The sequence below is a fragment of the Semicossyphus pulcher genome, unplaced genomic scaffold, assembly GCF_022749685.1.
Source record: "Semicossyphus pulcher isolate SPU_LCO1_2020_fin unplaced genomic scaffold, fSemPul1.0.p SCAF_10, whole genome shotgun sequence".
Taxonomy (NCBI): Eukaryota; Metazoa; Chordata; class Actinopteri; order Labriformes; family Labridae; genus Semicossyphus; species Semicossyphus pulcher.
The window spans coordinates 28529608-28543017 of record NW_027211604.1 but is presented as its reverse complement, the minus strand read 5'-3'; the positions used below and the strand labels follow the sequence as shown (position 1 = coordinate 28543017).

Below are 13410 nucleotides of genomic sequence, written 5' to 3'. Positions count from 1 at the left end.
TAAATCCCTGTTGTCCACTCTGCAAGGCAAGAGCCTGGATGATGTTCTTGTCTTGAAATGGCGTGCTGCTGTATCCTAGCAACGTGTCACATCATGGTAGTGTGTCCCATTTCCCCGTTTTATACCATTTGGAGCCCTCATGAACTCACACACTCAAGCACCACAGCTGCGCACACAGGTCAGGTCATTTAAGTCCGTGAGTGGTCAGTGCTCAGGCTTTAGGGGGGAGATTGGGATTGGGCCACCCAGTCTGTAATACTGCAAATGCAACAGGCATTCATCAGTGGGCCATAGGCTCACTCACCATTGTGTTACCTCATTCAGTGAGGAAACTAATATCTTATCAACATAATCATCAAGTGAGTCAAATGAGAAACTTTGTCAGAAAACAATTTAGTGCCTCGAAAAGGACAAACCTAATCAAAATGACCATTTTTGTCTCAAAATAATGAAAAACATTGTAAAAACAAACAAACAAACAAACAAAACAAAACAAAACAATTTCCTTTTTTTTTTTTTGCACTTTTTGAACTCATTATTTCAATAACGTTTTTCATGAAAATGACTCAGGCAACCACACATTTTTTTATTTAATAATATGGCACTAATGGGCTTCCATAGATTACAAAATGATTTGAAAGCTGAGAGGGTGACCAAAACCTGGCGTTACCACTCGAGTAAGGCTGTAAGTTGAGAAAGATTTACAACAAATAGACTCATAAACAACTCAATACGTTAAAAGTTTCTCCGTACGTAAGTAAAAGGATTTCTTTTACGTAAAACGGGATTTTAAACTTGGAAATAGCTCAGCAGTATATGAATAAATAAGCTGTAAATCAACATCCCAGGGGGAGAAAACACTTAGCAGTCTGCGCCGCCGTCGCCTCCCACCGCCGCGCGCTCTCTCTCTGCGCATGAAAAGACGAGGAACCAGTCAGACCAGTGCAGACTGAAGATGGCAGAAGACCGGACCGGGACGACGCTCGAGGAAGAGGACGAGGAGGTTCACTCATCAGATTCGGGGTTGTCTCCGGGTAACAGGAGTAACATCCCGAAGAGACATGCCCGGGTGACCGTGAAGTACAACCGGAAGGAGCTGCAGAAGCGGCTGGACGTGGAGAAGTGGATCGACGAGAGTCTGGACCAGCTGTACGAGGGTCAGGTCGGTGCAGGAAGCCCAGAGACAAACTGTTCAGGCTGCCCTGTTTTTATCAGATGTAGGCTGTTTGATAAGACAGCAGCATTTCAAAAGACTTTAATTTACACCCAGTAAAGATACAGTAAGATACAGAAAAAGTAGGCAGAAAGCTTAAAATTAGAATAAAAGTTTTTATATTTGAAGAATGTGACATTTTCAAGAGCAGAGGTGGGGCAGTCTGTTCTCCTTACAAGGCCAAGCACCCTCAGGTCCACAGCTGTCCCCCTCTCAGACATCTGGGTCTGTCTTGGGGTTTTCTGCCTTACATGGGCAGTGTGGGATGGAGAAAAGGATGAGTGATGAGAAAATAAAGAGGGGATGGATGATTACGGAGGAGGGAAAGAGCTGTTGTGGCTCCCAGGAGGTAAACACTCTGCATCTGACTGCTAAGGCAGCTGGCGGAGGTTAGTGTCTCACGAGGAGGAGACGTGCAGGGGGGAGAAGCTGCAGGACTGTGACGTGAGGGGCAAATTTGCAGATTATTAAACATTGAATTCAGATAATAACGATAAGACATCTCTTTAAAACCACAAACTTGGAGGACAATGGCCATTTTTGATGTTCTGAATATGATTAAAAGGTTTAGATCAGTTTAGTTGCTGTAATATCGCCCATCATGATAACATAACTGCAGAGACAAAGTCATATCAGACACAGGAAAGATAAACCCTCATTATTTATAACTTTTCTCAGGTGAGATGGACCTGCTGTTGGAGTTTTAGTGCGTACAGATGAAGCTGTTCGGTGTCCTGTTTGTGTCAGGGCTTTGATTAATTACACAGGCAGTGCATTGCAGAGCAGCGTGGTGGTGTGGTGTGGACGGCCGGGTGGTTCTGTCCCTTCACTTAGCTTGTACAAAGGCTGTTTGTTCAAACAGAATAAGCCACTGTTGCACTGTTACGTGAACATTGTTCCTATTCTGCCTCCAAATGATGAACATGAAACGTGTGCAGGCTGATACAGAGGCTCAAGCTGGATTAAGGTGTGAGGATTTGAAGTTCTTTATCTCCTGTTGGAGATGTATACGCACATGGTTCACACATGCAGAATATCTCTTTGACTATGAGGAGTTCTTCACAGTAACTGAAACCGTCTAACATAATCCTGATGCCTTTATATGACCTACAAAGGTAAATGAGACCATCAGTGAGAAGATGGACTATTTCTATATGAGTTTTTTTAACGCCCTGCCAACGCTGTGATTGGGTCAGATTTGAAACAATTGATTTACAGACTGAAAGAGCCTTTGTTTTCATTTTCTGCAGCAAAGTTAGGCAGTAAGACACGTGACATGACATGTACAGGCCCAGCAAGGAGATAAAATGCGTCCCTATTTTCACAGGTGTCACTAAAATTGACACAAAAACGTCCTCAAAGTTGCCTTACGATTCATTGGAATAAACTTGATGCGTAAATGATAGGGACAGCGTCTGTTTGCCCGTCAATCAGATCACCTCTCTGGTCCAAACCATAATGAGTGAGCACAATTAAGTCCCGCCCACACCAGAGGGGAAAACAGTCAATGGCCCAGTCCCAATCTTCACCCTCAGGGGCTTTCACATTAGGGACCCCGGCCCGGATCCGAGTACACTTGACCCCAAGTCCAGTTTGTTTGATTAGTGTGAACACTGTGTACTGTACTCGAGTCAACTTGAAATGGTGGTCTCGAGTAGAGTTCATGTGTACGCATCAGGTGTGTAAACTACTGTACCATACCACAGAAGTGGACTGCTTTTTATAATGTCTCACCGCCAACCGCAGCGCCGCAGATCTCATTCTCTGAACTGCACGGCCAGGGCTGATACCGTAGGAATGTAGGTGAGAGGGTCGTTCTTGAGATTTTCTCCAAAATATGAATAATAGTCGGCATAGTGTGAAGGTCGGCTCCATTGTATGGGCTTGGGATCATGTGATTCACATGCTTTTCGACACTGGAACAACAACATTAACAGTGTTTCGTAGTTGATGATACTCTTCTTCTTCTCCTTGTTTTTGAGGTGCATTACCGCCACCTTCTGCTTTGGAGTCCTACCGCAGTGTACTTGGGAACAGAACGAAATTATTAATGTGAAAGCTGACAGGCGGGAGAAGGAGAGGGGGGGCAACCGTACTCGGGAACAGTACAAAGCAATCGTACCTAATGTGAAAATGCCCTAAAGCCTAAGCACTGAACACTCACGGACTTTAATGGCGTCCGGCGTGCAGTGCGTGATTCTGTGAGTGTTTGAGAACTGCATATAAATGAGGAATGGGACACACCATCATGGCATCATACGTTGCCTAGAAACCAGATGGGCCATTAATTCTAATAAGAAAAAAAGCCGACCTGCAGCATGTATTTGTGTGTCTTACAGTGTTTACATATTTAAAGAAGCTTTATTGAACAAACTATCAAAAGTCAGAAAGGCATTAATGTTAATTATTTGTGAATATTTAATTGTTGTCACTTATAGATTTATTTTTTTTGTTGTAGTGGAGGGCTGGACAATCATGCTTGTATACGTCACCAAGTTCGCTATGACATCTGGTGTAATTCCCACAGGAAAGTGTGCGTGAAGTCTGCTGATATGCAGACTAGCGAGAAGTCCGTTATTAGGCGTTGAAAAGTCTGCATCAGAACCCTCAAGAACTTTGTTATTTGACAGTGGGACAGCACTAAGCACTCACACACTCACTGGAAACACACCTCAAAGTCTTGAGCATTTCGCTCACAGAGACTCTCAACCTCATAGCTAGTTTGTACTGCAGCTGCACTTACAACTTTAAATGCAGTATGTATACAGTTGGGACATACTTTGTTTTAAAATTGCACCTTGACCTTTGACCCTCTTGCCCATACATCCGTTGCAGTTTGTAGCACATCTGTCTGAGCTCTCTCTGCAGCTCAATCCATGTGATGTATCTTTCACTCTGCAGAGGATTCTGGGTCAGAATAACTAAGGAAGCATGCTGGTCTGCACACTGTAAAATGCAAACAGATGTGGGAGAACATTCTGGTGTTTTTGGCACATTGCATTTGACAAACATGTATTAGGACATAACATTTCATATACAATCAAGTATTGGAACACAACCTTATTCCTTTATGCTAAGCTTGGATGAAATGATCAGTTTACAATGCTTAAAATGTTCCTCATCAGGGACGTTCGGCTGCATAAACAGGGAACACTAAAGTATTTTCCATTTTAAAAACATGTTGCAGCTCTAAAAAAACCCTTGTGTCTCTTTTGTCACTGATAGAGTTTTAGATTATTTCCAAAAATATTGAATTCTGACACCACAAACCTTTATTCTCATCTGATTTGTTCTCATCTGTTTTATTCTCACATTTTGTGGAAATATTCGAACACAAACTGCACAAAACGTGTATTTAACCAAAGAAAACACATAAAAACAAGCAGGCAAAATGAACCTTTAAAGAACAGGTAAGGAGAAGTTGGGAACAGGTTGGTTAAAGCTTAGAACTTGTTTCAACACAATTATTTTTATTAATTCTCTTAAACAGCTGGGTTCACTGAAGTGCTGTATCCATTAAACCCAGTATGAGTTACATCTGCCCACCTAAGGAGTGAGGGCGAGATCGAAGTCGTGTTTGCAGGTAGTCGGCCTCAAATTACAAAAACATCAAACTTAAGTGTGTGTGTGTGTGTGTGTGTGTGTGTGTGTGTGTGTGTGTGTGTGTGTATGTACATGATATATTAACTCATGTTATTATAATGTACGACTGTAAGAGGAATATTTGGAGACTAATGAAGACGCTGGGAATGAACCCTTATGCCTCACTGAGGACTTTTTTATCCGCTAACAGTCTCAGAAGAACTTTTTGTTACTGAAGCACGGGGGTTAAGAGTTCAAAAGGTTGAACCAGATGATAGATGTGTGTTCAGTGTGTGTGTGTGTAATGACTCACAGATGCTGCATGTGTGTGTATTCATTGTGTGTGTTCATGTGTTCAGGAGGATGACATGCCTGAGGAGGTGAACATTGACGGCTTGATTGACCTGCCTAATGATGAGGAGCGAGTCAGGAAGTTAAAGGTAACAAGACCTGCGTGATCAGAGGGTGCTGATCATGAAAGAAGAGATATATGTGAGCAGCTGTGGCTCAGTGGTAGAGTTGGTCGTCTTTCAATCGGAAGGTCGGAGGTTCGATCCCCAGCTCCCTCAGGTATATGTCGAAGTGTCCTTGGGCAAGACACTGAACCCCAAATTGCTCCTGGTGGCATAGCCAAAGGGTATGAATGTGATATCTGATTGACAGTTGGGCACTTGACATAGCAGCCTCCGCCATCAGTGTGTGAATGTGTGTGTGAATGGGTGAATGTGATATGTAGTGTAAAAGCAGCTTTGAGTGGTCGCAAAGACTAGAAAAGTGCTATATAAGTACAGTCCATTTACCTCAATTATTGTTTAAAGTTTTTATTATTAAAACTTATATTTCATCCTGTGATTGGAGAGTTTCTACATCAAGTTGCAAAGATTTTGTCCAGGGAATCATATATTTAATCTATGATCATGTGGCCTGTTTGTAACAACACATTTCTTTTTTTAAACAGGAGCTTCTTCAAAAGTGCAGCAACAACACAGAGGTACACACACACACACACACACACACACACACACACTGGTCACATGCAGCTAAACTGTATCTGGATCTTCTGACATCTCGTCCAGAGTCACTCCACATCCACAACAAAGGCTTTCTGTGCTCTCTTGCATTTTTCTTCACATTAAACTCTGGAACAAAGAGTCTTTCTGCACGCAGACGTCGGCCTGGCTGTGGCGGCTCAGAGATGCAAACACAGTCAAAAGAGCAGGGAGCGTCAGTATAGCTGCTGCTCTGATGGGGAGGGTGGTTTGAGGGCAGGTTTGGCTGTCCGGATTAAAACAATACTGCAGAGGGAAAAAAACAATCAGAGGAGTAACGTTTTTTTTTTAAGCATTTTGAGAATACACTTCAAAAACTTCTCTTCTTAATAGTTTCTTCTCATTCCTATCTTTAGTACTTCAATTTAGACCTTATTCCAGACACATTTAAATTGAATATCTCTATATAAACACATATCTGCATGCAAGTGTAGCTAACAATCTGTTTTAATTAAAACATTTCAAATTGAGACAAATTCGCTTCAGCGTTTAGATTTCCCTGACTTCCTGGAACACATCAGAAATGCATGATCCGACCTCCATCTAACAAACAAGCATTTAAATTGTGTGGCTGGCAGTAATCTACCTTCATACTACGTGTACAATGAGCTTGTTTATGCCTGCTAGGATAATTGTTTCTGTTTACACTGGACATTAAAAGATACCTTGTCTTGTTCTGTTCAAAAATATTAACCAAAATGTATCTGAAGTGAGGCTTTTAAGGGTTAGGCATAAGGTAAAATAATGAGAGGAGGAAGGTTTTTAGAATACGTTGCATTTTAAAAATTAAGTCCAGATTTCTCAACATTTTGGGGCGCCAGTTTAGCTTAGTTTACCCACATGGAAATTCTGACCAGTCAGGAGACGCATCAAAACGTCTGGTCTGCTGGTAAAAGCTGCCGTGTGAGCACAAACCAAACTCGAAGCAAAATGAAACATTGTAACTATTTGGTCTTTGATTCGAATCAAACAAACAGACTTTAGGTGTGAATGTGCCCTGTAGGCAGACAGGCCCATCCATGGAGATGACTGCTGATGTTGTCCCTGATATGTCTTCTAGCACATGAAGAACACCACATGGAGATGTTTATAAGGTTAAACACTTGAGTTTCACTGGAGTGGGTCTTTAAGTCCTCATCTTTCAGCGCAAGACTGCTGTTAATGAATAGTAACATAAAAAATGAATTTAGCGCTAAAAAGACTGTAACCTTTAAAGAGATTCACTTGACTTGTCCATCTGAAGCAGCTGCAGCCTCTATTTAATATCAGAAACACTTTGTAATATATTTTTGCCTCATGAAAAGGGGAGTCACATAACTATAAACATTTCATTTTCAGAAAGTAAGTATTTTGTTTTTAAAGCTTCTAACTGCAGTTGGTTTCTCAGAACTCATACTTCACCATGCTGCCGGGGTCAGACAGGGAGCTATAACACTTTCACTGCTTGTGTGAGATTTCAACAGCAGCTCTCCACTTCCCTGTAAATCTGTTGTGAAACAGCGTTGTAATGAACGGCCTCAGCCAGGAATGAACAGAAACAAATAGCTGATTAGTTTCTATAAAAGGAAAACACTTGAATCCAGAGTCCAACAGATGTTAACAGTCACACATCATCTATTATTTATTAACCTCTCCTCCTGCTGCTGTTTCTCAACTCACCATATTTGGAGTTTTTTCAGTCAGGCCCGAGAAGCTCACACTCACAATAAGCAGTACAATGTGATGGCATTCAGGTCTCTGTCTGGTTATATATTTTTAGCATTCTTAGTAGCTTATTACACATGTTTAAACAGAAAATCATTAGTAACACATTCACAGCAGCAGACAGTGGACAGAGTGGCTCCTCTGCTCTCCAGGGTCTTTCCAGGGTCAGCCAACAACAAGAGCTGGAAAGTGACTAACTCGACACTCATTTGGCTGCATCATTGCTACTTTACTGCTGCTTGCTGAATGTTCTGATCAGGGCTGTGTGGGGGTGTTTAACTCATTTAATCCAGGAACAACATGGTGGAATGAACCCCAGGCTGTTTTTACTGCATTTAGGGGTTTTATAAACAGACGAGAAGATGTCAGAGGCCTGTGATGCTGATTTCGTATCTCTCTGGGATCATTCCCCTTCTAGTATTGCCCAAAATATGTGGGATATATTCTTTACTTATAGTATACTTATTAGTACAGCTTAAAATCTTTTAGAAACATGTTCCCAGATAAGGCATGCCGTCCATCACCTCTCACAAACTGCCAATCTACATTATGTAGCCTGGTTCATGTAATGTATGCCTATTGTATGCTTCTGAGGGCTAAGTCAAGGGCAAGTTGTTATTTTTCTAGCAGAGAAAAAGCACAAATATGAAGGAATCATTAGACAAAACATCTAAAAGTTCAAAGAAAGGTTTGAAATGTCCTTTACCAACAGACCTAAGACCTAAACCAACAACACGTTAGTTAAACGCTCATGTTGCTCTTCATTAATTTGCTCTGAATGCAGAGAAACTCTATACTTGAATCTAAAAAAGGCTCATCGTTTTTTTCCCCAAATGTTATCAAAACATTCAAAGACATTTGTTTTGTTTCATTGTTTGATTTGTTACACCAGTAAAGAGCGATGGGTTAAAGTTACTTTTAAGAGTAACTTGTTACGTTACTGCGTTACCCACTGAGAAAAGTAACGCGTTAGATTACTTTTGCGTACTAGGACCCCTGGGGGTCTGCGAACCATAGCCTGGGGATCCGCGAAACAATTATAATACATTTCTGATAAATTCTAAAATTGTGCTGTATCATTAAAAACTGCATGTCTACAGATGACGACCATTTGCGGTAATGAAACAGCATATTGTGTCCATTACTCCCACCCATGTTGGCTTTGGACCAATAGAAATTGATGTGATTGTGACACATCACGTCAATCTGTCATGAATCACTGAACTCACTCAGGTCACAGTGAACAGTTCCTGCGGCTGTCTTGCTGCTGTTCATTTTCTGAAAGCTTTTAAGATCAGTTACTTGAAAAGTATAAATGTTGTCAAGTTCTCAAGCAGTTTGAATAAAATATATAAGTGGTATTAACATGATTCACATTGAAATGTTTTTCTGTTTATCATTATGAGACAGCTCTAAAGTCTTGTTGTTTTACAATACAAATAGTTCCAATGGCATCTAAGAGTGCAAATGGTAGTAAGCATATGCTCTGATTATGAGGGGGTCCTTGGCTCCAAAAAGTTTGAGAACCCCTGGCCTACTGTACGTCTACCTTTGAATGTATCGACTCTACCATCGTTGCATAGCCTCGTTTACGGCCCATAACCTGTAACTCTGCTGCCTAATAACAGGAATGACAGACACAGTATAACCTTTACAGCTCTTTATTATGCTAACAGTCTGACAGTGACCTGGGCAGAGGCATACAGTATTAGGCACAGCTGTTTCCATGACAACAATACAACACAGGCTCTCAGTCCAACTGGTGTTGTGGAGCTGTGTTTAGCTGCAGATGCTTTTTCACATTTGAAGTCGAGCTCTTCAGAGCTGACAAGCTCTTATCATCCAGACACAGCTTACATTTCACCGTCATGTTGTTCTCGTCCCTTTCACCCCAACATTCAAAATAATCTCAATATTTCCACAAAGTAAACGCTGTCCTCTCTGACATCTCACTACTTGAATTAGCTAGCTATGCATGCGCACTGACACAGCTGTGTTTACCTTCTGCTGGTACGCAGCTACCTGCCAAGAAGAAGGAGAGAAACACTGCCAGTGAGTATTTAAAGGGCCAGGATGATATACAGTATGTGGGATCAGGTCAAAATTAACTACTCTGTACTGTATGTTGAAGGTGTTGGAGAAAGATGTGGTCACTGACGTGTTTTAATGGATAAAAATATATTACATACATATTAGGCTCTGAAAACATACTTCTTTTACTACATGAAGACTTACTTCAAACATCCATGTGATTTTGCGTGTTGTGTTCCTCCTCAGACCTTCATCAGAGAGCTGGTGGAGAAGCTGGAGGGAGTGCACAAGCAGGAAGAGCTGCAGAGCGAAGGCATCGAGCATCCGGTCATCTGCCACAGCCACTACCGCCACGAGCCTTACCACTTCAACAACCCACACCCTCACATGCAGCATCCCCGGGGCCAGAACCAGACCCTCTGACCACCCCCTCCAACAAGACAAGACACACACGCACACCTGAAAAACAAACTATGGAAGGATAAAGAGATCGAGGCTGAAAGTTAGAGGAGAAGATACATACCACTCTCATGTCCATACACAAAATATGAAGGATGCAATTATCCTAGCTTAGCATAAAGGCTGGAAACACTGGAAAAAGCTAACCTAGCTCTGTCCAAGACAAACAAAATCCACCTGCTAGAACTTCTAAAGGTGTTTTAAGAACGCCGATCAATCGTTTAAAACAACCTGTGAATATTGGGCCTCCCTGATACTGTACTTTCAGGTAAATAACATCACACAGATGTGCACACAGCTCAGGTTATTTCTTTGCCTTGTGTGTTGATTAACTTTACTGCCCCTCCCAGTGACAACAGGCTGACCAGTGCCCAGTTTGATGACCTCTCAGCAGGGTCAGGCTAGGAGAGGCTCTGTGCCAGATTCCTCAGATTGACAAAAGCTACCATTGTTCTGCTTTGGCTGCAGAGTGTCTGTCCATCTGTCTCTGGTGGATGGCAGTTTCACCTTAAATAATCTCTGTGTAGGTGTGCGACCAGACTTTCAGTAGTGTTCTGGTTTCTGTTTTGTATTGACCATTGGACTATTGGCGTATGCATCCCTTCAGCGGTAATCTGACGACGATTTAGCTTCTTATTAATCTCTATAAACAGACATCTGCAGCAAGTTCAGCTAACAATCTGTTCTAGATCTAAAATTCAACTTGAGATAAATTCCCTTGACGCTGTCAAGAAAGCCGTTCAACATTTAGATTTCCCAACTTCCTCGGGGACCTAAAGCACCCGTTCAACAAACGTCTCATTTTACGTAAGTAAAAGTAGTTAGTTAAGTAGTTTCTTCTCCTCTTGAGGACAGACCTGACAAAGCTTCATGTTGACTTGTTACTAATCTGAATCATGATGTTGTTATTTCAGCAAACTGAAGAGCCGTTAATTAAAGTCAATCACAAGAAAATCTGTTTCTTTTTTGGCTTCATCCCGCTGAAGTAAGCCAGAGTGCAGCCTCTGTGTAACTTACTGCTTACAGTGAAACTGAGACTCAGCACAAACAGATGAACGGGCGCCCAGACATATCTGGAGGGGAGAATTTCACTTCACTTTGATCTGATCACACAGTCGCCTCTCAAGTTACTTACTGGACTGTAAACAATGCAGCGCACGGAGAAGGAAGTCTTATAGCTAAACGCTGGCTAAACCGGAAGGCCTGATATGTTTGGCATTGCTCCCAGAAGAATTATCGTCATCATACGATAGTCAATAAGTTCAGAGATTGCACCTTATCTTGCAAGTATCGTCATCTGAAATCTGGTCTACTACAGTGGAATTAGCCCTGAATAAAATTATTTGGCTAACTTCATCATATTGCAGATTTGTAAAAAGTCTGTCTGTTAGACGAGACAAGCAAACATTTTCAGATAGACCATTTCTGTCTCAATGTCAGGAGAATCCAATCGTTCACAGGCCGACAGTTCAATGTTAATACGTTGCACGGGTTGAAAAACACTTGCAAGAACATGCAAAGGAAATGTTTCTGTGTTGTAGCTTGACTCGTGTCATTTGATTCGTCCAATACAATGAGTAACTATTCACGCCTTTGCGTTGACTTTGTATGTTATCATCCTGCGCATTAAAATTGCTTCATTCATTTAAATACACCTTAAAGCTCAAATTCTATCCCTCTGCTGGTTACTGTACAACCTCACCATGAAGAGCAGGAAGTCACTACTGGCCAAGAAACAGTCTGCCATAAAACCACAACATTTTTACAACTCAGTTTTTAATAAACATGATGACATAATGTGGTAATTACTGAGCTTGCGAGGGGCTCATAGGCAGATTTAGTTTTGCAGAGATTCAGGTTGGCTGTGTTCCTAACCCTCACTCTTTTTCCAGTCTTTATGCTAAGCTAAGTGTGCCTACTGTTGGATAACTATTTTTAAACCACTTGTAGTCAGCTGTTTGTGACACGTCTCAGTGGAGGATAGTTGACCAAGGAAAATGTCAACCTTAAAGTTTATCCTAGAACGAGGGGCTCCATTCTCGAGATTCAGTACAAATAATAATAATAAAACATTTTCCACTCATGGTGTCAACAAAAGACTTAAAATCGTGTGACTCCCTTTTACTCGACTGGAAAATTGCACCACTTGGGCTCAAAGTTGGATGCATGTTGGATTCTGTTTCTGGCGCTGACTGATGAAGGTGGACGAAGGAAAGTATGATAAAAAAAAAGATAGAACATACACCTCTTTATTTAAATAACCTGCAGGTATTATTTCAACATGTGACAGTTTGATGTCTACATGTTTAACACTGAACTGTAATATGACACAGTTACAGTAAGGCCCACCTTCTATTTCAGCTCCACCACTTTTATATAACACCGCGAGTGTAGATGCACAGATAAGACTAATTTAACATCTGTTAAATTGTGATGGTCATGAGTGTTATTTATTGTCATGATTACAGGAAATGGAGATCCAATATAAGAGTAAGATGTAACCATGGAAACAGTTACATTGACTAGACACTGGGGCTTTTTAATATTTCACTCTTTCATTCTGTTTTTGAGATGTTTTGTTTGGTGAGTAAATTCACTTAATTGTCTGCAAACAGATTCAGGTCCTTTGCAGAAATTACTAATAAAACAATGTTTTTCTTTCACTGTGGGTGCACGTTTTATGTACTATATTATTATTTTTTACATTTAATTTACCTTTATTTTACCAGGAAATAATACCACTGAGATGCAAGATCTCCTTTACAAGGGAGTCCTGGCCAAGACAGCAGCATAAAAAGTTTCACAAAAAACAGACAACTGCATAAAACAGCAACATAAAAGTTTCAACTGCAGAGCAGGCAACTGACAACGACAGGCAAGAAACTCATCTACCAATTCCTCACATGTGATGTGTTTTCCCGGCTTTTGGTGAAATATTTGAGCCGTTTGAAAGGGACCCTGACACACCAGTTAATTAGGTTTATGTCATCCAATATAAAATCTCTCTCAAAATCTTTGACGCTCCTAGTTGTTAGAATATTTTAATAAGTTTGAGTTAACTTGAAAACATCCCCACTAAATTGAAAAAGACACACCTAGCCAAATAAATTGTCTTTATATACCAGCTCCAGTCATGTTTTAAAGGGTCTATATGTAACTTTCAGAAAATATTCAATCCTAGCGACACAGCTGGCCATTGAGGGAACTGCAGTCAACTTTCTTGTACGCACTCGCGCGGACACTCGCACGCATGAACGAGCATCCGGGGTTTTTGACGAAGACACACGAAACTTAACATGCTCAATCTCGGAACTCACCGGCTCTGTTTACTTTTTACTACGAAACATGTTCATTGAGCGGTATCGCGTTGTC

General features: G+C 41.2%; 1 protein-coding gene across 1 annotated transcript; it reads left to right on the top strand.

Annotated features, from left to right (window-relative positions):
* The first annotated feature begins 905 nt into the window (after positions 1 to 905).
* On the top strand, positions 906 to 12701 carry ppp1r14aa (protein phosphatase 1, regulatory (inhibitor) subunit 14Aa). The gene is made up of 4 exons (XM_069677623.1): positions 906 to 1162; positions 5155 to 5235; positions 5754 to 5786; positions 9826 to 12701. Exons 1-4 carry the CDS (start codon positions 956 to 958, stop codon positions 10000 to 10002), a joined length of 498 nt encoding a protein of 165 aa, XP_069533724.1. The 5' UTR covers positions 906 to 955; the 3' UTR covers positions 10003 to 12701.
* Positions 12702 to 13410: the final 709 nt, after the last annotated feature.